Consider the following 25622-nt stretch of genomic DNA (forward strand, 5'->3'; position numbering starts at 1 on the left):
CAACATTCAACATCACATCTTAAACTTCTAGCTTACTCTTCACCTCCAGAAGGTCTTAGCAAACTCCTCCTTCAGGGTTTCTCCTCCTTTGTTCTTCATTCCATCCACTCCATAGTAAAACAGTTTCATAAAGTCTCTCATATTTGCGTATATTAAGTTAAATAAAAAACGTAGCATTACCTCAGTGGATACCACTGTTGCTTTACAAGTAAAACAAACAGTAGGTTTATTGTTTTCCTCAGAAACGCTATTTTCATGTTTGTTGCAGGTTCACTGAGGCATTTTCTTTTATAGCAGCTGCAAAGTCAAAGCAGAACAGGATCTGAAAGATTTTCTGGCACAAATGTCCACAGTGCCTTAAATAAATGATTTCACTCATCCCCACAGCAGTGATGCGGTCATGGTGAAGGAGACGGACTCAGCTTTCTTTGCTGCTGTTTTAATGTTAACATGTTTTGTGTTCCTGCCAGCTGGGTAGTCTGGAATGTCTCTGTGCCTATTGGAACGTCAACAGCGTCATGTTCTACAAGGAATCATGGGAAAATATTGTGGTGAGTCTGATTGTGGCATGTCAACTGTAGAACCAGAGGAAACCACAGCCTCCACCTTCCTTGTCTTCCTCTCTGCAGGACAAGCTGAAGCGTGGGATCAGCACCAAAGAGCAGGAGTTGCCTCATTATCAGTACAGTGAGTCTTTGTTTGCACCAGTTATCATGTTAGCAGATGGTTAACCTCCCTCATATCTCATGTGACCCAACAAACTCATAGTTGGCTAAGCAGGAGTTTTTGTTTTTTTGTATTTGTTTTTCTGGAGCAGGACCACAGTAGATCAGACTGGATTCATCATGAAATCATTCTGCATTTGCTGAAAGATCAAACATGTTTAAGTCCTGTCAGACCTCATAAACCTGCTGCTGCATCTGTTGTTCAGGCTGATAGAGGCATGGTAGTTTTTTGTTAAGTATTTTAGGAACAAATGGCTTTCCCAGTGATGCTGCTTCCTGTCAAATCCCTAAAAGTCCAGAGGAATCACCTCAATGGCCGTTTCTCTTTACAGTCTTCAGGCCGGTTTTTGCCTTTGCTAAGATATGCATCAACCCGAACGCTGAGCTGGAGTTGAGCTCCCCAAAGGTCAATCTTCACCTGGAGGTCCAGAACATTGCTTTTGAGATGACAAAACTACAGGTAGGTAGGACTCTGTGCTGAAGGCTGTGGGTGGCTAGAGCCAGGCCAGACCGCTCTCTCCTCTCTGTGTCCTTTGCAGTACCTGAACATGGTGGAGCTGCTGGAGTCCTTTGACCGCATGGTGAAGAATGCTCCATACAGGATGTTTAGACCTGATGTCCCTGTTCTCAACAATGCCAGGATTTGGTGAGTTGGATTCATCTGGGCCTTTAGTCCATTCTCTCCTAGGATGTGAACCTCTATGTCAACAGCATTTTTATTTAGACACGTGCAGAGAAGCAAACAGATCACCTGGAAATATAATAAACATAAGCCTGCATCACAAACAGACATTCACAAACTATTGATTATCAAAGGAAGACACAAGGAAAAGCTGTCAGATTCTACCAAATCTCAATAAGAAAAGTGATAGAGGATTATGTCTCATCTAATCTGATCAGTTTTGGTCCTCTGGGAAGACAACAGTCTTTCTGAAGCTAGCTGTTATCATTCTTGGTCAGCAGAGACAGTAGTTTCAGACACATGGCTACATTTATCCGTCCATCATCTGCACTCGCTTTAGCGAGGCCATGTTTGTTGCTAACCAGCACTCCAATGTACCACCCCACATGACAATACACATTTCTCCTGTGCCAGGTGGAAGTACAGCATCAACAGCATCATGGAGGTTCACATTCGCCACCTCAGTCACATGTGGGCATGGTCGAACATCCTAAGTCATCGCAGGAACCTGAAGGCTTACAAGACAGTCTACAAGAACAAAATCTTAGCCCAAAGCAAGACGGGTCCAGACACGGAGCGGCAAATCCAGGTGAGCAACACATGAGCCCAGAAGACGCGACACAAACGTCTTCTGAGAGACCGATAGCTGTAGGCTACTCAACTGTAGTGACAGGAAGAGCATTCAGAATGGGGCAATTGATGAACAAAATTATTTTAAAAATTGTATTTAGTTCAAACATTAAACATTTGAACTAAATCCATATGGACAGGCTTTTTTGTAAAAGTTGTATTTGTTATTTTAGACCTTTTATTTTACAGGATATTCCCATTGAGATTACCGGTACAAGCCTCCTTTGAAGGGGAGTCCTGGTAAAAGGCAGCCACAGTTGGTTACAGCTACATTAAAACATTGAGACAATAAAACATTTAAACATTAAAACCTAAAATACTGGCTCATAAAACAGTGAAAGATTAAAATAATAAAATTCTGATTAACAGAAACGATTGCAATATTTTTGAAGTTCTATTTTTCTTTGAGCTCGGCCTGAAGACATGTAATGATGGCAGTTCAGTTAGTCTCCAACCTTTTTGTAAAATGTTCCAGGCCAAGGTACCTGCATGAACAAAAGCTTTCTTCCCTAGTTCTGTGCAGGCAAATGGGACAGACGGCAACAACAGGTCATTTGATCGTAGGGAGCGGGAGGGAAGGCTTCTGTGTTTCAGTAACCCACCTAAAGATTTGTAAATAAAAATATACTAGTGGTACTGCCTCCTGCTGGGAAAAGAAGGCCGTCCCATTCGTTTGTGCAGTTCACAGTGATGTGTCTTTGCTCTGCAACTGGTTAACGCAAAGAAGAATGATAAACACTGTCCAACATTTACTGGCATGAGACCGAGGCATTTATGTAAAAAACATCACCATAATCTAGCACAGATAAGGAGGTTTAGATCACAAAATGTTGTTTTTGTTTAAAAAAAGAAACCAACCTATAAAAATAAAAAGAGACCCAACCTAAGTTTTAGCTTCCTTACAAGATTTTTCATAAAAGGTTTGAAATTGATAAAGTTATCAGTTAAAACACAGAAGTATTTGTACTCATGCACCACCTTGATAACTCCTCCTTCAAGTGTGGTGACTTTGAGAAGATTATCAGGGATTTTCTTTATTCGAAAACAGCATTAATTTGGACTTCTCTGCTTAAAGCACTAGTTTCAGTTGAAAGGAGGAGTTTTGGACAGCAACAAAAGCTTCTGCAGGGTTTCTATGACCTGAAATAGAGATGATCCACAACAAGAAATAACTATCATCAGCATAAAAGTACAAGTTGGCTTCTGAGACAGTTTGACCCTTTATCATTGAGGGTAATAAAATAAATAAGAGGACCAGAGCCCTGTGGCACTCCTCCTTTAATTGTGACTAACTCTGAACAAAGATCCTCATGTTTATTGTACACTGACTGCTGTTGTGTAGGTAGAAGGATAACCAGGCAGCAGTATGTTCTGAGAACCAGTCTGAAAAAGAGTGGTTTAGATGTATCCAGTTTAAATAACTACTGGCCGGTATCCAACCTGTCATTTTTAAGTAAAATTTGAGTGGATGAGTTGTGCTTGTGCTGCTTAGATGCTGACACCCCGTCCAACAGGAGGACAGGGCGGACGGCGCCTTCTGAGTTCTCTTTTCTTAAGCTCTGTCATTTCTCTTTTACTTGTGCTTGTTTTTGTGCATTTTATTATGAGGGGCTTATTTAAATATTTTATTACATGTGTTGGGATTGGTTTTATTGTATTCTTGTTTTTTTTTTATGAAAAGCACCTTGAGCTGTCTGTTTGACATGAAAGGTGCTTTATAAATAAAATTAATTTGAATTTGAATCCAGTGCTGATCAATCTGTCTATTGAGATGGAAGGGTCAACAGTGTCAAAAGCTTTAGACAGGCCAATAAAACGTGAAGCACAGTGCTGTTTTTTTAAAACTTTTTTTTATCAAGCACCGCAATGACATGGTTTATCATCTTCATGGTAGCAGTTTTTTCTGAAATCTCAGGCCTTGATGGCTCCAGGAAGGTGTAGCAGGCTGAAGCAGAGGGCAGTTGACTCCTGCAGAACTCAGTTGGGTTAGCTGATGCCTGGAAGACCCAGGAATCACCAAGAGAATCACCAAGTTCCAAAAACATCTAGAATCCTCAAAATGTGTAAAAAAAATTGTGAAATTATTTAGTGTTGCTGTCTAAACATCAAAGTCTTGCTTTCAAACCCTTGAAAATATAACTTGAAATGGAGATTTGAGTTCAGATAGTTGACACATGTCAGCTGCTGACTCATGATTGACCTTCTGTCTGTTCACCTGTCCAGGATCTGGAAAAGGTTCTAGACGTATTTAACATCACCTTGGCCCGGCAGCAAGCGCAGATGGAGGTAACGTTTGCTTCAACGCTTGCTTGTGTATTTGAGGCTGTGATCCACTGACCGTCTGCGCGTTTCTTCCAGGTGATCCGATCAGGACAGAAATTAGCTGCGAAGAAAGCTGCGGGCCAGAAGCAGGGCGGAGGATTCTTTAGTGGCTGGTTTGGAAAGAAAACAAAGAAGGAAGATCAGGAGTTTGAGGAGAACGTGGATGAGGAGAGTGAGTGGTGTTCATGCCTGCCTAAAAGGTTTTTTTCTTTCAAATCTCTGTCACCTGGGTTTTGAAGGCATGTTCCATGGTTCAGGTTCTGGGCTGGACCAGCTGATGACACCCGAGGAGAAAGAAAAACTCTACACAGCCATCGGCTACAGCGGAAGCTCCCACAATCTGACGCTGCCCAAACAGGTACCTACTTCAGCTCATGACGCTCTTGAGAAGAGCCAGGCTGCTATTCTGCAGCCGTTGTGTGATGCTACATTGACGTTCCTGTGGGAAAAGCTGATGTGGACCCCTGTCCCCTCAGTATGTAGCTGTGGTCGTCACCTTCCAGCTGCTTAGGACTTCGCTCACACTGAGGGAGCAACCTGACATCCCAGAGATCATCAAAGTCCAGATGATCAACCTCAGCACCAAAGTGTCTCAAAGGCCTGGAGCCCAAGCTTTCAGGTGACAAACTGCTGGCTTCCCTCTTTTAACACAAAATTCATCACCCATGATGGAACTCTGAAGCTGCTGGCAGACAGAGGCAGAGTTTTTGAGCAGGACTGTGCTGTGGTGCAGGGTGGAGATGGCGCTGGAGCACTGGTTTGTGACGGGCCTGCAGCAGCAGGGCGACGTGCCCTCCCTCATTGCCTCAGTCGGGGACTCGTCCTCTTCTCTGCTGAGTGTGGTGTTTGAGCTGAACCCTGAGGAGAGCACAGGCGACCAGCTGCTCAGAGTGCACTCTCAGCCTGTAGAGATCATCTACGATGCGGTAATCTCTGCCTTTCCAGGTTTCTTTGAAGCACAACGTTTTTGTGTTTTCCAGGCAGTCACAGTTGCTACTTTTACCTGGAACCAAAGGAGCTGGATTTGATTGTTTTCCTTTTGTCCTTCAGTTGACGGTTAATAGCATGGTGGACTTCTTTAAGACAGAGAAATTTGTCAACCTGGAAGTCCTGACCTCAGCTACGCTGTCCAAACTAGAGGAGATCAAGGAGAAAACAGCAGCAGGTCAGCTCTCTTAGCTGTCTGACATTCAGCTGAAAGCCTCAGATGTGTCTGACATCAAACTGGTGTTGGCCCACAGCTGACTTTTGAATGTTTCTGGGCTTGGCAGGCTTGTCTCACATCATAGAAACCAGGAAGGTTCTGGACCTGATGATTGACCTGAAACCATCCTACCTGCTACTACCCAAGTCGGGCTTCTACAGCGCCACGTCTGAGCTTGTAGTCGTGGACTTTGGCAGCTTTCAGGTCAGTTCTCGTGCTTCATGTTTGCAGTGGTGAAGACGGTTCTGTCACCGTGTTGGGGGTCTTGGGCAAACTCAGCTGTGTGAAATCTGAGTCCCACAAATAGCAGAACAGACACGATGAGTCCATTTTTGTGGTTCTAATTGAAGCTTTGTTGGGTTTGAGAGATGATGAGAGCCACTGAACCCAGGAGACTAGACGCCAGAAGAGAAGAGCAATCAAGAGGACACTAGACCAGAACAAACTACGGATTCATGACCAGAACCTGATACTGCTTTACGCTGTTTATGTAGGGACGTCTAATCTCGGTTTATGAGTTTTCTTGTGTTTGAAGATGATGTTTTGTACGCACAGGGTCAGGTGAAGTAGTGGACGTCACCGAGTTATATTGCAGATGTTTCCTATGTGAAGGCAGAAAGCTTCAGGGATGAGCTGCTTCTGGATCTGGAGGTCTGAGCGTTGGTTGAGGAAGGCTTCTGTGTCTCTTAGACGTAAACCTCCATTTCTAGGTTTCTTATCTCGAGATAAAAAGAGCAATACTGGACCGGATGTTAGGAAAAGACGTTGGCTATTTCCATAGAGGTTTTGCGTTTCTGTGAACAGCAGACTGAATGACAAGGGGCTGCACGGTGGAGCAGGGGTTAGCGCTCTTGCCTCACAGCAAGTCCCGGCTGGGGAACCTGAAACAGAACATCAATGGGAGACCTTTCTGTGTGGAGTTTGCATGTTCTCCCCCAGGGACTCCGGTTAATTGGTTACTCTAAATTGTCCATAGGTGTGAATGGGTGTGTGACCTCCAACAGACTGGAGACCTGTCCAGGATGTCCCCTGCTTTCGGCCACAAGTCACCGGGATAGGCTCCGGCAGCCCCGTGACCCTGAAAGGGACATAAATGGATTAGAAAATGAATGAATTAATTAATGAATGACAAGGATGGAGAAGGCCCTGAAAGTTTTCAAAAAGGATGATTGACAATCGTGAGCTCAGGCTGGCTGGCAAAGTCCAAGTATGGAAGGACTTTTTTTCTCTGGATGAGTGGGTTTGTCTTTTTGCAGCTGCACAGTGTGGAGCAGAGGAACCCCCCCTTGTCTTCTGCTTCTTTCTCGTCCCTGGAGGACATCATGGATCGAGCCTATGACAGATACAAGGTGCAGCTCAGGAGGGTTCAGGTGCTGTACAGCAAGTCAGGTACAGATGAAATCATCTTCGATGCTGGACAGGTGTCTGTCACCCTTTATGGAACCAGTGATCCGTCTGTAGGTGTAGCCTGGAAGACGTCTCGACTCCAGAGCTCGTCCGTGCAGCACATTCTCCAGCCCATGGACATCAGCCTCCAGCTGGACAAGTGTATGGTGGAAAAGGATGCGAGGATGCCCAGGTGGGTGTCTCAGATCTTGAGTGTGACTGGTTCCTTCATCCGCAGAGAGACTTTTTAGTTGCTGCTTTAGTTTCAAGGTGTTGGGCGAGCTGCCGCTGCTGCACGTTCGGATCTCAGATCAGAAGATCCTCGGTGTTATGGAGCTGATCAACAGCATTCCTTTCCCAAACATGGACTCTTCTGCCCCCCAGCCAGCAGCGAAGGTACTCGCCTACCTGCTTCCTTTTCAACAGTGGACCAATGTGGGTGGGGTTGATTATTTTAGCTATAATCTTTCCTGCAGTCAAAGTCTTTGGTGGATGCCAGACCACGGGGGCTCGGCCTGGATCCCACCTTTCTTGAGGCTATAGAAACAGGTCAGGGTTTCCAACTCGTCAGGTTTCTGGTAAACGTCATGATGGAAGCTTCTGTTGCTTCTCTGATCTGTCTTTGGCGCCATGTTGTTTGAGTCCAGACTCAGATGGAGATGCCAGCGAGAGATCAACAGATGAAGACCATCAGAGCTCCGCTCTGGAAGAACTCACCAAGGTGTACTTCAAGTTTGAAGTGGGAGAGGTTGGTTCCTTTTCTTCTGAGTTTAAAGGGGGGGGGGGGGGGGGGTTGGGGGGGGGGTCATCTGCTGGTCTGAAACATGTGTGGTGTGTTCAGGTTCTGGTGGAGCTGACCCGGCAGATGGACCAGGAGAAGGCCGTCCTGTCCTTCAGCGTCAGCCAGCTGGGAGCTGCAGGAAAGATGCGGGCCTTCGATCTGAGCATAACGTCTTACCTGCGTCGTGTCCAGCTGGATTTTTGTGACGTTCCAGGTAACAGAAGTGTTTCTCTGCAGAATGGAACCGATCCTTAGAGAAGTTCAACACAAAAACAGAATTCTGCAGTTTGTTTGACTTTGTGCCTGACACAACACACAGATGTTAGAAGGACCTTCGTCCCTGAACAACAGCTTCATTTTTGCATTTGTGAAAGGACGGTGGGAAATCTTATTTTAAAAGACAACTTAAAGCAGATAGGAAGATTCAGCTGTCATTAGTCATTAACAAACAACAGAAGTACTGTTGATTACAACACTAAAGGTGCATCAACGCTGCTCAGCCTCCTCCTGTCCGCTTTGCTGCAGAGGCGGTGCGTCCTCTGTGTTCACTGTGACTGATCTTCTGCTTGGATTCCAGGTTCCCCTCTGCACCTGATCAGCTCCTCTGAGCTGCAGGGCTCCAACCTGCTGAAGGTGGAGTTTACCAAGGTGAGGCCCAGAAGGTTCTCCAGGTGTAGGGAGATGGAGAGATGGTAAGATGGGTGGAGGGGTTGAGGAGCAAGAGGAGCAAAGTGTTTTTCAGTAAGACAGGTGAAAGAGTGAGGGGCGATGAAGGTAAAGACAGATACAGAGTCCCACTTCTGCTTTGTTGTGGTTCTGCAGGCCGACCCGAGCGGGCCCAGCTTTCAGAGCCTGTTCAGCAGCACCGAGCAGATGCTGAAGGTCAGTGGGGGTGGGGGGTGACGTTTTGACCCTTTTTTCTGTTCAAACATAAACTGTTGACCTGCGGTGGTTTCAGGTGGAGTTCTCCTCTCTGGATTTCCTGCTTCACACAAAGGCTCTACTGGCCACCATTAACTACCTGAACCAGGTTGTTCCGCCTGGGCCCAGGGCCCCCCGAGCCCAGGCGGCGGCAGAGCAGCCGGGGGTCTCTGGTCATACATCGTCAGGTGTGTTTCATTGGTGCATCTGCAGGTGGGTTTGGGATGTTCCATGGCAGAGACGTTTGCTTTGTTCTTGGCAGTGTCAAAAAAAGTCAAAGATGGCAGCATCTTCAACTTCAAGCTCTTCGCCGTGCTGGGCTGCTTTCACGTTGAGGTGTGCGATGACTGCCGCAGCATTGCCGACATCCGAGTTCAAGGTAGGAACGGCTTGCAATGGAAACAAAGATAAAGAGCTGAGACCCACCTGGACACCCACCTTTGTGACCCTCCCCCCAACAGGGATCGATGCGTCCGTGTTCGTGCAGGCCGCTCAGACCCAAGTCTTCACCCGACTCAAAGATATCGTGGTCACAGACTCTGACCCCACCAGCATCCACAGAAAGGTGGCCTGCTACACACATCGACATACACACAAAACATGCACACACACATGTGCACATTCACAAACATGCACACACATATTCAAGAACATGCACAGGCATGCATTCACTCAAGAACATGGGCATGCACGCAATCAAGAACCTGAACACACATGCACGCACGCAGAAACATACTGTATACACATGCATGCACACACACACACACATTCAAGAACATGCACACGCACACATTTATGAACACACATACACATCCATCCAACATGCAATTCCATTTCTCATGATAACAAAAAGTCACAAAAAAACATGAGAACTTTGATTTTTCACATCACATTCACAAGCATCCAGGTCATGGGAGATGCAAAAAAAATCAGTTTTTTTGTTGTTAACAGTGGAAGATAAAAGTCACATTAAAGAAATTCTCTTTCTTGTCAGACTGCCGTGAGCTTGGAGTTTCCCAAAACCAAGACTGCACTGTGATCATGCACGACTACATCTTCAATCTTTTTATCAGGCTCATTTCTCCTCAGGCAGATGTCTAGAAATCCTTCTTTAGGTTTTGTTCTCAGACATGTGTAAAAGGGGGTTTGTGTGTGTGTCCCCTTTCACCAGCTTTTATAACAGCCTTTCAGCTTCATCTATGCTATGTAAGCTCTAAGCAAATAGAGCTTTTCCTTTAGAATAAGGAATGTTTGTCAGCCAATCAAAATCAATCAATAATTTAGGTCAATGATGAAGCTCAAGGACAGATGGAAAGTTGTAAAAATGTCACATCAACAGTTATTAAAACTCTTTAGGTAATGTTTGCAGAGGGTTCTGGATCAGAGGAGGGTTGCAGTACTGCAGTACTACACGCCCCCCATGCTTACAAGCTCCCCATGTCCTTGCAGGTGGTGTCCCTTGTGAGCGAGGAGGTGTTCAGTTTCGGGCTGTCCCTGTTCCCTGGAGCGGTGGAGGGGGACGACTACAGAGACATGTCCAAGGTGGATGGAAGGGTGTCCATGCGTCTGGGCTGCATACAAATTGTGTACCTGCACAAGTTCCTGATGTCTCTGCTGGTCAGCCACTACACTCACACACAGTTACACACACTTGCAGACACACACAGACTCACACAGATTCCCAGGACCTACAGTTGCATTCTGCTGTCAGTTTTGGGATGAAGATCATGATCAGGTATATTTATTTTTGAACCAGAGTCCCGTTCAGCTGCACATCAGACGCCTCCTGCTGATGTAGAGCTGCCTGACCCTTCATGATCTCATGGGTTCACAAAGTGTGTGTGAGATTTGCAGGTGCATGTTCAGTTGTAAGCGTGTTTTTTGCTGGTGTGTTCCTAGTTTCTGGACCACAGAAGCTCTCTGTGGATCCTGAAAAATGTCGCGTTACGTTTGCAGTCGGCGTTTCAGCCCCCCCTCCTGGTCTCACAGTGGTCTCCTCTCAGCCTGGGGGTCATGGAGGATCAGCAGTGGTGTCTGTTGTGTTGCTCTGTTTGTCAGCAGTTTGTTGTGTCTGACGGCTCTTGTCCTGTCGGTGTGTTCTGTCCTTTTCAGGCGTCTTTTAGCTTTCAGCATCTGTCTGCTAACGAGGTACAGCTCCCAGCATGCAGCACTGTCCTGCATCAAACCCTCCTGTCCCACACTCACCCAGCAACTCCACCACACCCCTAGATCACCTTCAAAGTCACGAGGGGGGCGTGTTTTCCCGCCTCTGGCACAGTTCCTTTGAGAACAGCATTAAAAAAAGAACAGCATGTCTGTCTGGTCTGCTGCATCGTCGCCGCACGCCGCTGTGCCGCCAAACCATTCCAGACAAACCACAGGGAAGCAGTCAGTCTTCCTATGCGGCAGCATGTCGCCGGCTGTGATCACATGACCAGCGTGAGCACCACAGATGTGTTCTGTGCTGCTTCGGCCCCATGTCACTGTAGTAAAAAACAGTCGCTAAGCTCCACTCGCCTGAGACAGCCAAACAGTGACAGCAAACGCTCCACAGCCTTCCCTGTGACCAGGAAGAGAAGCTTCTCATTTCGCCAGAGTAACCAGACCCCGCCTCCTTCCACCCATTACATTTGCTGTGCTGGTCACCAAGCTGCCATCTTAATCCCTCTTTTCACCGTATACTTCACCAGTCACATGACCCCTGCCTGGTTTGACCGCACTTCCTGTTCTGACATGTTTGACCTCCAGTCGTTATCCTGTGGTCAGACTAGTGGTGCTGTCACGCCCCTTCTGATCCAATGTGTCGAACCTTCGTGATGAAATTTCAGGTTTCAGGCTTTCTTCAACGAGAGACAAGGCTGTAATGCGCCTAAAGGCATTGAACGCCTCACATCAGCTGTCTTTTGGCGGTGTTTGACTGCACATGGCTGTCTTTCAGACGTTCGTCAACAACTTTCAGACAGCCAAGGACGCTCTGAGCGCCGCCACGGCCCAGGCTGCAGAGAAGGCAGCATCCAGCGTTCGAGACTTTGCCCAGAAGAGCTTCCGTCTGTCCATGGACATTCAGCTGAAGGCGCCACTTATCATCATCCCACAGTCCTCTCAGTCCCAGAACGCCATGGTGGTGGATCTGGGCCTGATCACGGTGGCAAACACCTTCACCCTGCTGTCGGATGAAGGCCTGCCTCTGCCGGCTGTGGTGGAGAAGATGGATGTGCAGCTGACGCAACTGAAACTCTGCAGGTATGGTGCAAACCGGGCTTAGCGGCGTCTGCAGTTCATCTTAGTCTTTGATCTTTGATCTCAAAGGCGTTGTGAGTCTGATGATGGAGCTACTCTGCAACATCAGACCACCTTCTCAGTCGATGCCTCTTTGTTTTCAGAACCACACTGAGGACAGAATCCTTGCAGACCGACATTGAAATTCTTCAGCCCATCAACGTGACGTTGCTGGTCACCCGAAATCTGTCAGCATCCTGGTTCACAAAAATCCCCAGAGTCTGTGTCCAAGGCGGACTCCATAACCTTCACGTACGCCTCCCGCCTGCTCTGCAGCTCTGACTGAGGCTTCAACCCGACCAAGGTAATATCTGTGTGATCTGTCTTGCAGGTACAGCTGGGGGAGGAAGACCTCGGTGTGCTGATGAAGATTCTGGTAGAGAATATCGGGGAGGGAAACCATGCCCACAACTTGGCCATGAGCACGCAGGGGGGCCCAGGTGAGCAACCACCGATGGAGACGCACAATTCAGGTACTATGTTAATAAGGAAATGATTGACCACACTCAATCCTGTCTCAATTACACAGAGAGGGAGGAGCTTCCTCAGCATTTGGAGGTGATGACATCCCAGTCAGAGGCTGGCGGTGCAGCCGGCAATGAAGAACCGATGGAAAACACTGTCGATGTCCTGCTTGAGTTTGAGATCAAAGAGGTACACGTCTTTCCTCTTCGGCAGACGGAAACTCTCATCCAACCAGAACACAGCCATGTTTTCTGACCCCCGACCTCTTCCTCTCGGTCCACAGGTGGTGTTGACACTGGAAAGGCTCAAGGCGCCCTTCCTCGTCTTCCAGCTCGCTCAGCTGGGCATCAACACCAACGTCTGCAAACATGACATGTCCGCCACGACGTTCATCAACAAAGTGTCCCTAAAGTGTCTGGAGTTTTCAGGTCAGAGCGCTTTCCGCCTGGAGCGTTGGGACGGGTCTTTCTTGGGGGGCCCTGGTTTGTCCCTTCCGTTGGGGTGGGGGATGCTCAGGACTTAAGGACTCGTCCTCTTTTTTTCTTTGTGTGTAAAGATGTTTGGAGCCAGCGGTTATGTTTGTAACATTTGTGTGGGTGTGTGTAAGGGGGGGGGGGGGGTGACAGGCCCCGCCCCTTATAGACTAACACCTACACCTGAAAGTAATGGTTATAAACCCCCAGAGAGTTGTTTTGTGATTCCACCCCACCCCCAGCTTCTTCAATTATCCTCCAATTTCCTTACCCCCCACTCCTTTTTTTCCTTCTTCTCTCACCTCTCTTTTGTGCCCTCATTCCCCATCTCTAACACCCTACTCTACTTTTTTTTTTTTTTTCTGGTCCAACAAACAAAATGTATACAACTATAATCGATATGCATGAAGTTTTCCTCAAGGCAAGAACAAAATAAAGCAAGAAGAAGAACACCTGTAAAGCAAGAACAAATCAAAATCAAAAAGCAAAGGAACTGGAACCTTTGTCAAACGTAAAATAAATCAGTGAGAAAGCCGACCCGCCACATCGACTGTCAGAGTCTGCGGCTCTCCGTTAAGGCTAACTAACCAGAATCTAACTATTCAAAAGACACAAAACTCTCAATTCAAGACTATCAAAGTCCAACCCCAAACTAAAATAATGAAACCCAGCGGTGCAAAACTGCTGAGGACAGAGAGTTAAAAAAGAGAGAAAAAAACAAGCAAACCACCAAAAACTTCTGAGCTGACTGCATCTTCATCTCTGCATTTTTTTCTTTTGTCCTGGTTTCAGACTCGAATGGGGGGCCGCTGTGTCTCATCAGCTCCTCAGCAGAGTCTGGAGCTGAGCTGCTCAAAGTGCAGTACTGCAAGGTGAGGAAAGGACACCTGTAATCGGATTACTCCAGGTGAAGCTCCTGACTGAACTTGTTGTTTGTGTTCTGTAAGGCTGATCGCAGCGGACCAAACTTCTCTACAGTCTTCCGGAACACGGAGCAGTCCATCAATGTCAGTACCAAGTTTGTCTTCCCAGCATCGCTTTAGCTCATGTGTGTCAAACTCAAGGCCCGCGGGCCAAATGTGGCCTTCCATGTCATTTTATGTGGCCCGCGAGAGCATAAAAGTTTTTAATTTCTTAGAATAAAAAGTAAAAATTGGTGTGTATTTATTCCTATCTAGGGGGAATCAGACTTAAAATACCGGATGGGGCAACTATACATTAGGACTTAAACTCTGTCCATATGACCTAACCTGACAGAATCAAATGTAAAAGGATTTATGCTAGAGGAACAAGTAAACACATGCAACTGTAATAATAAATAAATAATCAGTTGTTTAACATTAAGGAGTGGTTACATTTATTTTTCATTACATTTAGTTACATGTATAAGTTATATCTGGCCCTTTGAGGACAGACACTAAGCTGATGTGGCCCTCTGTGAAAATGAGTTTGACACCCCTGCTTTAGCTAGTTTGTGAGAAGTCCTTTGGGTTTAAAAGGTCAGCAGAAGACTCGACAATGGAGTCTGTGGAGCGTGTATGTTCTGATGCCGTACCCCACTGCAAAGATCAACCGCAGAGCTGGATTTAGCCTCAATCACTACTGCCCTTATGGGTGGAGTCAGGCTGTTGGTGGCTAAAAAGGCTAGGGCAAATATCACAATCCACTTACCACACACACAACAATGGTACGTTCCATTTTCATGACATCACTTGAAGTGGCCGCACGAGCCCCAAGGAAGCTGCAAGACACACCTGCGCTCCCCTTAAGGTCTATTTTTTTATGAGCCTCCACCGACCTGGAAAACTAAAAAAACCCGGATGGGTGAATGTGACTGAGGCTTGTGGTGTTGGTGGTGGTTCTGGACATCCATGATCAGTGTTTCTGTCTGTGCAGGTAACCTTCACTTCACTGGATGTGAGACTGCATACCGAGGCTCTTCTGTCGAGCATCAGCTTTCTGTCCACAGCGCTGGCATCGAACACCGCCTCACCTTCAGAGAGGGACATTGTACAGAAGACGGACGACAAGGCCTCTTCGGCTAAATCTGGTCAGTAAACCAAATGCAGTCACATGAAGGACTGTCCAAACTGCCCCCTGACACGCTGTGTCTCTGCAGCGGCTGTGGTGTCGCCGGCAGACAGCCGGGTTGTAAACCTGGAGGTGGGGATGACTCTGGGAGCCTTCAACATCCGGGTTTGTGACCAGACCTGCACCATGGCTGACATAAAAATCCGAGGTGTGAAATGAGGGAAATCCTTTTCTGTTGAGCACATGGACAGAACCTGACCTGACCCGTTAAATGTCCCCTCAGGTATGAATGGCGCTTTGTCGAGGCAGGGAGCGCAGACAAATGTATCTGCCCGCCTGCAGGACGTGATCGTCCTGAATGCTGATCCCCAGAGCATCCACCAGAAGGTCCGCTGAGTTTTTTGTTGAAGTGATTCCTGATTGGCTTTGGTCTGAGTTTTTTATGAGGGTTCCAGCTCACTACCCTACAACTTCCTCTTTCATCTCATTATTCATTTCATTATTTTTATTTGTTTTTCCAGCTTTGGGGCTGTTTCTTATAATAATAATGGATTAGATTTATCTGCGCTTTTCCAGCACTTACAATGTGGTCATTATTCATTCAGTCCCTATGTATACTTGGTGATGACAGAGGCGTGGCTGCCAGTTCGTGCCTATGGTTCCTCTGACCATCACCAGGACATTCACGCGCATTCACACACCAGTGGAGCCACACTGGAGGCAGGGAGGGTGAAGTGTCTTGCCCAAGGACACAATGACAGTTGACTGGGGGCAGCGGGGATCGAACCTCTGAGCCTTCCATCAGTGGACGACCAGCTCAACCTCCTGAGCCACTGCCGCCCTACAGGATAGAAACCAGAACAAACCTTTGCTATCTCAGTAACGCGCCAAAGCCCCCATCACAGCCTCCTCATTGAGGTGTGAATGTGTGCGGCTGTGGGAGGAGAGGGGTGGATGACGGTAAAGGCTCTGAGTGGCAGAAGTTACAAAAGCATTCACCATTCTGGGGAGGCTGTGGTTCAGAGGTAGAGCAGACATTCTCTGATCAGAAGATCACAGGTTCAGTTTTCTGAAATGTCCTTGGATAAGACACTGAACCCCTCATTGTTCCTAATGGTTACAGGATGTGGTCAATGTAATGCTGTCTGCACCAAACGCAGCATTTGATGCAATTAACGCATCAATATGGATGCTCGACATTTGCCCAAAAATATGTCCATAAACTTGACGCTCCAGACGCGTATGGGGGGAGGTAATTCAGAGATGCTCCCAGCATGGTGAGCTTCACCGTCTACTGCAGGAGCTGAATCTGAATGACGGCGTTGTCAGCGGAACTTCAGTCTCTCTGTGACCCAGTTTGATGACTTTCTGTTCTGAGGAAGAAAAGATGACAAACTTAAACACGGTGTAGCAGTGGTTAGTGCTCTTGCCTCACAGCAAGATGGCCACCGGTTGGGTCCCGGCGTCCCGGCTGGGGGACCTGACACAGAACATCAATGGGGGAACTTTCTGTGTGGAGTTTGCATGTTCCCCCCCTGCATGCGTGGGTTTTCTCTGGGGTCTCCGGCTTCCTCCCATGCTTCATAGGTTAACTGGTTACTCAAAATTGTCCATATGTCTGAATGTGAGTGTGCATGGGTGTGTGATTGTGGCCCTGTGACAGACTGAAGACCTGTCCAGGATAGTTGTAGTTGTAGTCCCTCCTGAGACAGTTGTAGTCTCAGGAGGTTTGGATCCCTGAGTGGTTGACAAAATGCATCTTCATTGCCAAAGAACTCTGGCTGCGACGACAGAAATGCGCTACTGCCAGTCCGCCGCTCAGCGTCTGACACTAAAAATGCACCCTGTGACCTTTGATGGCGTTTGAACACTGACCTAACATTGAAACGGTGTGAATGCAGCTTTTGGTCACGGAGCAGCCATCAGTGTGTAAATGTGTGAGTGCACGGCTGAATAAGACTGACTGTAAAGCGCTTTTATCTTTGAACAGGTAGAAAATCTCTACATAAGTATACGCCGTCTACCGTTCTGAACCTTTACCAAACGTTTCCAGACCTCCTCCGCTCCATTACACCTTCATCCTGTGTCCAGTCAGCTGTCATCCTGTAGAACCCTGATCTGTGATCTCTCTTTCAGGCTGTTTCTATTGTTGGAGAGGAAGTTTTTAGCTTCAACTTGAGCCTGACTCCCAACGCCACAGATGGGGCAGCCTATATAGACACCTCCAAGACTGATGGAAAGATCATGCTGAACTTGGGCTGCATCCAGGTGGTTTACCTGCACAAGTTTTTCATGTCGCTGCTGGTGAGTCACAGGCTTTGAGATGAGAAGTTTCAGCTTCACCTTCTGACAATAAGAAACTAAAATGGCTGATGTGATGCTGGCAGTAACATCTTTGTTTCTTTACTTTGACAGAACTTTACCAACAACTTTCAGGCTGCCAAAGACACCCTCAGTAATGCCACAGCTCAGGCTGCAGAAAAGGCAGCGTCCAGCGTTCGAGACTTTGCTCAGAAGAGTTTCCGTCTGTCCATGGACATCAGGCTGAAGGCACCTCTTATCATTATCCCACAGTCCTCAACTTCCCACAATGCACTTGTAGTCGACCTCGGTCTAATTACAGTGGCAAACAGCTTTAGTCTGCTGCCCATTGAAGGCTGTCCACTACCAGCTGTTATTGACAACATGGATGTCCATTTAGGGGACTTGAAACTGTCCAGGTCAGTAGGACTCAAATGAAAACTCTGTCTTTATAAAGACTGATTATGTCAAACTAGATTTCTTTTTCCTCGCTGGTTTTGCTCACAAGTTCTTTCCCTAGAATCTTCAGTGGCTTCTAACATGTTTTCCTTTTATTTGTACTGGTTTCCTGACAGGTTTTCACATGAGTTATTTTACTGGTCTCCTCTCTCGTCTTCACACTGGTTTCCTCACTGGATTTCCTGTTGTTGTTTTTTTTTTCTTTTTTCATGTGCAGGTCGTGTGTGAAGCCGGATTCCAGTGCAGCCATTGAGCTCCTGCAGCCCGTCAACCTCCACCTGAACATCCAGAGAAACCTGTCAGCTTTCTGGTTCAAGAAGATGGCTGCAGTAGAGGTTCATGGAAACCTAAAACCATCTAAGGTAGCTTTCAAAGGAATTGTGATGTTTTTCTGCAGGGATTTTCTGTAAATGTGTTAGTTCCTGTATCACTCTAACAGCTTTGCTCTTTTATATGCCACCAGTCAACATGTAAACAACCACAGGTACAGTCTCCTGTGCTGTAAAACCTCTGTTAGCAGTCCGCTTCTCTCTGGTCTCAGTCAGTCTTTAGTGGTCTGTCATGTCCTTAGATTCCCTCAGCAGGTCATAAACTACACCAGACATGTGGACCTGAAGGGCAAACCAAAATTCAGTTGGGTCTAAGGTGTGGCATCTGCCTTCTTCAATGGTTTGTCTTTGCAGATGGATCTAAGCCAGGATGACCTGACCATGCTACTCAGAATAGTGACGGAGAACCTGGAAGAGGTTGCTGCAAGTCTTCCTAGTGGCTCCAGACAGGACAACGGCCAGCTGCTCCTAGTGCCCAAGAGTTCTTTGACAGGTGAGTCGGACACCCACCTTTGTGCTAATGTGTAAATAATCTACAGAGGTTTTGACAACTGTAGAAACTGTGGTTTTTCATTGCTCCCCCCCTTTCTTTCTTTTTAAGTTGAGTTCAAGTCTGTTACTTTATGAGGAGCAGTTTAAAATGAAGCTTTTCTCATAGAGCAACAGAAAAAAGATGACTATATTAAGCTTCATTGGTTATGGTTCTTAGAACCACATTCAGCCCAGATCACTTGAACAACCTCTGTTTCTAATAGTCTTAATTCTAATAAAAGATATGTTGTAAAGTTTTGTAATGTAAGCATTGTGTTGCTTTGGTTCTCCAGAATAGTATGTTTAGACATTCACACAGTGGTGTGTGCTGCTGCAAGCTCATCTTTATAAAGAACAAAATGAAATGGTACTTTCTTTATAAACTGTGATTCTAGAAACCCCTCACTGTGACCGTTCTCTGAGCTAAAACTGGGTTTGTGGAGTCTGAATACGTCTGATTTCGTTTCTGTCCGAGCTTCTTAACCCTTGTGCTATCTTAGATGACCCCACCCTTACATTGACGTGTTCTCCCTACCATGACAAAAGTGGATAAAGGTGGAAAGATTTCATGTAATCCATAGACACCAGTGAAGATCAAAAATCATTGAAGAAAAAGGTTCAGAGCACTGTCTAGTGGGTCTAGATGACCCAACTCCCAATGTTAAAGACCCTAGGATGGCACAAGGGGTTAATGCTTTGTTTTTGGTGCCAAGAGCTTGCAGCTGAACCCATTGGACTTGGTAAACAGTGGATTTTATCAATTAAACAGATCAAGATCAGATCAAGACTAAGCCTTTTTTATGTTTTTGTCAGAAACCCAGACACTGTGTGGGAAATATGCTCATATCTGTCAGGTCTTTGCTGTCTGCTCTTCTGATCCCACTAGTTGTTTCAGACTTTATTATGTGAAACTGTAAGAGTAAAATATTCACTTTAAGTGTGAGTGTCAGGATTTAGGACTTGGTTTAGACGTTACAACAAAGACTTCAGGCGAGACTTGAGCCTCATGGCAAAGACTTTCGCCATGACTTTTTGAAATTGACCTGGACTTGCCAGCTTGTCTGCCTTTTTCTGGTTTTTGCCATTGCTGCTTGAGTCCTGATGTCATGTCTGCTGTCAGCCACCTCGGGAGTGCCGCAAGCCAGCCAGGCTTGGTAGAAGTCCTTCTTTAGCTTGATAGCATCCCTTACATTTGGTGTCCACCACCGGGTTCAGGGATTGCCACAAGCAACCGGGAACCTATGGCAAAACTCTGAGCAGCAGCAAAGGGTGTCCTGGTGCCAATTGCATTGATGGACCCCCTTGTGTTAACACATGATATTTGTTATGGACAGACAGAGCACATAAGTCCAACAACAAAACCGCACTCAGATTCAGATCAGGGAGGCCTTTTCTTCCAATCATGGCCTTCCAGGTATCACCGTTGTTGACCATGTGGACGTTGAAGTTCCCCAGGAGGACACTGGAGTGCCCCGTTGGGGTGCTTTCCTTTACCCCTCCAAGAGACACCAAGAAGGCTGGGTACTCTTAACTGCTTTTGCACCAGTAGACCAAAACCACAGTCCTAGACCCACCCTCCACCCCCCAGCCTACACCAGCCCGCCCCCCTCTCACCATGAGCAACTCCAGAATGGCAGTGAGTCCAACCCATCTGGAGGGACTGTGTTTCACAGCCCAGACTGTGGGAGGAGTTGAGCCCAAGCGCAGTCATAGGGGAGGAGTTGAGCCTTCCAGGACTATTTCTCTGAGATGCTAAGGAATGTGAGATCTATACATTTATAAGTTAAAATCATCTCTGTTTGTGATTCATATGTTCAATTTGTTTTGGCACTCACACAACCCTCTGCATTTATCCGGACTTGGGACCGGCACAAGAGAGCACTGCATTGTGTTCCCTTGTGGTTGCATTACTTTCATTCACTCATTCATATCATTTCATTCCATCTGTTGCATCTAACACATGTAATGTCACTGTTCCATCCATTCATTTCATCCATGTATCCATCCAGTTGTTCAAACATTCATATTCACACGTAAATTACAGTTTTAGCAGGGGTTCTCAAAGTGAGGCCCGGGGGCCAATGGCAGCCGGGCCGCGGGAAGGTTTTTGTAGTCCTCAATAAAAGAGAGGTAGAGCAGGTTCCTTTGAGGAAAAAAGGCGTTTTCCAGCTAAGTGGACAAATGCTTACTTTGTCGTACCTCATGGACTGGATGCAAGCAGGTAAATGAAAATGCTCAAAGAGTTAAATAAAAATCGTCACTATGTTAATTATAAAAATAAAAAAAAATAAAGCTCCAACAACTACAACGAGGCTCTGCTCTGCACCAGATTCCAGTGAAGCTGTGACAGAAGCTAGTAGCTACGTTGTGGCTGTAGCAAGCCCTTAAGTAACTGGGAGTTTGTAAGAGAATGTATCCTGAAAGAAGCTGACATTGTTTGTCCAGAGCAAAAGAAAAAGTTTGAAGAAATAAGTCTGTCAAATGATAAAATTACTAGACGAGAAGATCTGGACAGCAACCTCCAACAGCAACTGGGAAAACATCTGGAGGGCCTGGTAAAATGTACAAATGACACTTGGTCATTAAACAACTTTTTCTGTTTATCCATTTTTTTAACCAAAAATGGGCCTCAGTGTAATGTTGAGTTCCTAATTTGGCCTTCTGCTACAAAAACTTTGAGAACCCCTTGAATTTGAGCCATCAATAATACGTAAACGTAATATGCAGAAACATTGATAAATAATTGTGCCTGCTCTGATGGAATTGGGGTTGAGCATGGCTTTTTCTATTGCCTTGTGCCCTTTCATGTGGCTGTTTTATGTTGTTTCACTCTTAGTGATTTATTTTTTTGGCACCATGAGTGTTGGGAGGGGAGAGGATGACGACTTTGGTGTGTTGTACTACATTGTGCGTGTCAAAATAAAAGCTCAAAGCGCCTCCTACTTCCTTTGTTTACCTCCTTCATCATAGCATTGCTACATAACTTCAGAAAGGAAATGCTGAATGATGTTGATCTCTTCGTCCATGCTCCCCTCTGTGAATATGATGCCGTGGGCGTCCCCCCCCCCCCCATGTGGAAAACCACCACTGTGTCTGCTCTACCTGTTCAGGTGAGCCAGAGAAGCCAAACGACTGCAGTGAGGAAGAGGAAGTTCTGGAGACGGTGAAGTTCAGCCTCAGCATCGAGTCGTTGGGTCTGACTCTCTATACCAGTGACCCCAAACAGGTGGGTTCGTAGAGCAGCTCTCTGACTGTTTTGGATTCATCCGGCCAGAATCGGAACCCTTTTGTTTGTGTGCAGCCTTTGGACCAGCAGCACCAGCAGGAACTCCGACTCGGAGAGCTTACCCTCCACCTGCTGAGAGTTTCAGGTAACCTCCAGTCTAACGGGAACCTGCAGGTCAGCACCATTTTGACCAGCTGCACGTTGGATGACCTCAGGGCCGGCATGGAAAGGGTGACCTCAAGGTAAGTGCCCTGTGAGCTTTCACAATCCCACAGCTTGGACAAAATGTGCCTTAAAAGACCAAGTTAGGATGTGAGGTTTTTCAAATGAAAACCTTTTGGCTTGCTGTAGTCCTATCATAAGATGTAGGGATGGGAATAGAATATGGCATTTCATTTCTGCCATCTCTAAAGACAACTGAGCGGCGTATTCAGGAACTGAGTGAGGAACCTTACAACCGCGCAGGGGAAATTCTGTCTGAGCGACCTGCATTTTACAACTTCACGCCTGCAATCCTAACTGAGCCGTGATCCTCTGCGGTCAATTCTCCTTTTGCGCGCTTGCTTGGATTTGTGCTCAGTGTTAAGGGGGCGTGTTTGTCACTTGGGGGCGGTAACCTTTCTGGTCGATCTGATTGGCCGAAATTTGCATGTCTAATCCGGCGAGGCAGCAAGGCGGTACTTTCATTTCAGAGCAGGGGGGTTAACAAGCGGCTCTTGAACTGTGGTTGGAGTTTCTCTGATCTCCCCACACTTGAGATGTGAGAAAATCGACCTCACAGGACGTGAACCTTCAGCCTAAACTCTTTGGCTGCATCTCTAACCTTCCATAACTTTTCTGGAGCAGACCAGAAGCAGAAGCTGTGATGTTTAAGTGTACAGCAGCAGTGAAACTGTCACCTGGTTTTTGATCCGTTTGAGGAGACTTGAGCTTCCCGGTCGTTGAAAACCGTCAAACTCAGACTTTAGATGTTTTAATTTGTTACTCAGGCTTCAAATTTATTATGTAATTGTTGAAAGTGTGAGAAGTTAAAATACCTCTTTGGAGTTTTTGCAGTGACATGTTGGTGGCGTATTTATTTACAAGTGAATGTGGAAAAACATATAAATGTAATAAAACCATACAAAGGAAAACCATTTCTTTAGAAAAATGCATGACTCTTGAACTTGAGGTTATTTATCACCTTCCTGATCTGTTCTTTATTTATTTATTTAGTTCTTTATTCTTTATATCTATTCACCTGTTCACCGCGATTCAGTTCAATTAAATCCAGATTCCTTCCCTACCCCTCCGACTTCTCCCTTTCCCTACATTTAGCCCTCCAATAGGAGAGATATGGAAAAATTGTCTTACTACCACTCGATGATGTCATCAATAGTCGCCGGTGAGCTACGTTAGCGTGTAGCTGCCAGCACTCAGAAAATACATCACATCAGATTTATAACTTAAAAAAGTCATAGTAAAACAAAAAGTCGTTATTTACATTTAAATATAAACTTCAGTGCTTAAGAGCACACCCACATGTAGAAATGAGTTTCTCCTCGTGTCACAACACAACGGGATTAAACAGGTTTGGACACCACTACAGCCTCAAGTGCCCCTACAACTGGAGCAATGGGGGTGGGGGTTCTGCCTTAGTCTTCTTGGGTTGGTTAGTCTTGAAAAAATCTTTTAGTCTTATTGTCCTGCTTGAGTCGAACACTTTGATGGTTGGATTTCCCTGAGGGAGGTTCTGTTTCACTGAGAAAGGCAGCTGATGGCGCAGTCTTTTCTGCAGGATGGTTAGACGGCAAGAAGAGGACGGCTCAGAGCCCATGATCGATGTGACATACCGGCAGGCCACGGCAGAAAAGGAGCTGGTGGTCATCCTGCAGAAGCTTTACCTGTGTGCCAGTGTGGAGTTCCTGATGGCCGTTACAGATTTCTTCATTCAAGCTTTGCCCCAAAGTTCCTCCTCGGCCTCAAGCAACAGACAAACGGGGAAGCAAACCACTGAACTAAAAGTGGAAACCAAGACAGGTAAAACCTGGGAAGAACCGGAAAAAGTGTCCCTGAGAAGTTCCAGTTTTCCTCTTGTGTCACAGATTTTTTACAACAGTTTCTGTACAACAGTTTGTGTTTCAACTCCAGTTAGTCCAAAATGCTGTTGCCAGACTTCTAACCAAAACCAGAATGAGAGACCACATCACTCCAGTTTTAGCGTCTTTGCACTGGCTCCCAGTCTGTTTTAGAAGCCCTCTGTGGTCTGACCCCTAAATATATAGCAGATCTCCTCATTCCTTATGTACCTGTTAGAAATCTTAGATCTTCGGCAAAAGGTCTTTTAACAATCCCACAATCTAGATTTAAGGCCAGGGGAGACGGGGCCTTTGCTATAAGAACCCCAACACTCTGGAACAGTCTCCCTGAAGAGATCAGGCTCGCTGAGTCCCTACCAGTTTTTAAATCTCTTTTAAAAACCTGCCTCTATAGGCCTGCTTTTAATGATTTTACTGCTTCTTAAATTTGAACATTTTATTTTATTGAATTTATTGATTTTAACCGCTATCACTGTTTCGTGTGTGTGCTGGGTTTTATTACTACATACTGTCAACTGTTTTTAATCCGGATTTTGTCTCATATCAATTGTACAGCACTTTGTAATCTTGATTTCGAAAAGTGCTATACAAATAAAGTTTATTATTGTTATTATATTCCTGAGCTGGGAAAGGGCTGTCATATTGTATCTGCACAGTTTAAATGTAAAATCCCCAAAACACATCAGAACATTTATTTGATGAGGATGTCAGGTGTGGCTCCTCTGTGAAGCTGAGTCCTGACCCCTGACCTTCAGGACAAGGTCAGGAAAGACTCTGAAACGGGTCAGCAGACTTTGTCACCCCATGCCCTGTCCCTGTCTCTGCAGCCTCTGTGGCGAGGACTCGTGTGCAGGCAGTGATCCTGGACCCAGAGGTGGTTTTTGTGGCCAGTCTGATGAAGGTCGACACCCCCGCCCTGGTGGTGTCTTTTCAGAGTGACTTCAGTCTGCAGGTGGAGGACGGCAACCAGAGCGTCCGAGCCAGTCTGAGTGGCCTGAAGGTGCTGGCCTGCCCATTTATCCCAAACCAGCAGGACAAAGCCGTCACCACTGTAAGATCACCTGACTTCACACATACAGCTCTTCTCTGTCCGGCCTTTCAACAGGAGGCGCATTTTTTTCAGGATTCGAATCACTAGGCCTTTAACCGCAGATGTTGCTGCTGACGGCTAAATAACATCCCCATTGACCTCCTCGACCATTCACGTAATCAAAGTGACTCACCGAATTCTGAAACAGAGAAAAGCGGCTACTCGTATTAGCTTTGCCAACACTTTATCCGTGCAAAGCCCCTGTTCTCTGCATCAGAATCAGCTAACTTACAGACTGTATTTCACTACTGTGCAGCGCTGCAGATCAGCGCATGGCTGCTTGTCTACACTTCAAAATCCACTGGAATCATGTTAAGGATCTAAACATTTACGGTAGTCCAAAGACTGTCAACTCTGGAGCTAAAAGTGTTAAAGGGTTAAGAAATGTTTTACTTCTCTGATCATTGTAAAAATAGTTTTAGGTTTTTTCATTAAATCTAGTTCACATATCCCAATGAAAAAAAAAAGATTACTTTCCTAAAGATTTTAAAGATGTTGCTATTTTGACCACTTTATCTTCTACATTGAATCACCTTTGTTTGCAAAGTTCTGAAGGAAACTTTTGCTGATCTAATGTGTAAGCAGCTGAAGAAAAATCATATCTAGGAGCAGGGCTTCAGACTAACTTTTTTCACTAGGAGCACTGTGGCCCCCAACTGAAAATTTTAGGGGCACAACCAGAAAATTTAGGGGCGCATGCCGTAAATCA

At 46.1% G+C, this 25622-nt stretch overlaps 1 protein-coding gene across 6 annotated transcripts in view; it reads left to right on the forward strand.

Annotated features, from left to right (window-relative positions):
• Positions 1-25622, forward strand: part of vps13c (vacuolar protein sorting 13 homolog C) — a 78815-nt gene that overhangs the window by 18144 nt on the left and 35049 nt on the right. For 5 of the 6 annotated variants that reach the window (XM_023952089.1, XM_023952097.1, XM_023952069.1 and 2 more), the window contains 43 exons: positions 471-551; positions 630-687; positions 1058-1185; positions 1265-1371; positions 1822-1996; positions 4261-4323; positions 4396-4531; positions 4617-4717; positions 4836-4978; positions 5093-5285; positions 5410-5524; positions 5631-5767; positions 6820-6952; positions 7025-7142; positions 7213-7345; positions 7426-7498; positions 7597-7697; positions 7791-7944; positions 8308-8378; positions 8553-8612; positions 8689-8839; positions 8914-9030; positions 9113-9216; positions 10101-10268; positions 10764-10799; positions 11590-11894; positions 12035-12182; positions 12262-12370; positions 12460-12584; positions 12679-12823; positions 13661-13740; positions 13816-13875; positions 14765-14918; positions 14988-15107; positions 15183-15286; positions 17036-17203; positions 17315-17619; positions 17877-18021; positions 18343-18481; positions 21630-21745; positions 21821-21987; positions 23523-23764; positions 24651-24874. In XM_023952089.1, coding sequence (XP_023807857.1) covers positions 471-551; positions 630-687; positions 1058-1185; positions 1265-1371; positions 1822-1996; positions 4261-4323; positions 4396-4531; positions 4617-4717; positions 4836-4978; positions 5093-5285; positions 5410-5524; positions 5631-5767; positions 6820-6952; positions 7025-7142; positions 7213-7345; positions 7426-7498; positions 7597-7697; positions 7791-7944; positions 8308-8378; positions 8553-8612; positions 8689-8839; positions 8914-9030; positions 9113-9216; positions 10101-10268; positions 10764-10799; positions 11590-11894; positions 12035-12182; positions 12262-12370; positions 12460-12584; positions 12679-12823; positions 13661-13740; positions 13816-13875; positions 14765-14918; positions 14988-15107; positions 15183-15286; positions 17036-17203; positions 17315-17619; positions 17877-18021; positions 18343-18481; positions 21630-21745; positions 21821-21987; positions 23523-23764; positions 24651-24874 — 5712 coding nt within the window. The remainder of the gene's footprint in view (positions 1-470; positions 552-629; positions 688-1057; positions 1186-1264; positions 1372-1821; positions 1997-4260; positions 4324-4395; positions 4532-4616; positions 4718-4835; positions 4979-5092; positions 5286-5409; positions 5525-5630; positions 5768-6819; positions 6953-7024; positions 7143-7212; positions 7346-7425; positions 7499-7596; positions 7698-7790; positions 7945-8307; positions 8379-8552; positions 8613-8688; positions 8840-8913; positions 9031-9112; positions 9217-10100; positions 10269-10763; positions 10800-11589; positions 11895-12034; positions 12183-12261; positions 12371-12459; positions 12585-12678; positions 12824-13660; positions 13741-13815; positions 13876-14764; positions 14919-14987; positions 15108-15182; positions 15287-17035; positions 17204-17314; positions 17620-17876; positions 18022-18342; positions 18482-21629; positions 21746-21820; positions 21988-23522; positions 23765-24650; positions 24875-25622) is intronic. The other variant, XM_023952074.1, reaches the window with a different exon arrangement.

This window comes from Oryzias latipes, chromosome 3, assembly GCF_002234675.1.
Source record: "Oryzias latipes chromosome 3, ASM223467v1".
Lineage (NCBI taxonomy): Eukaryota > Metazoa > Chordata > Actinopteri > Beloniformes > Adrianichthyidae > Oryzias > Oryzias latipes.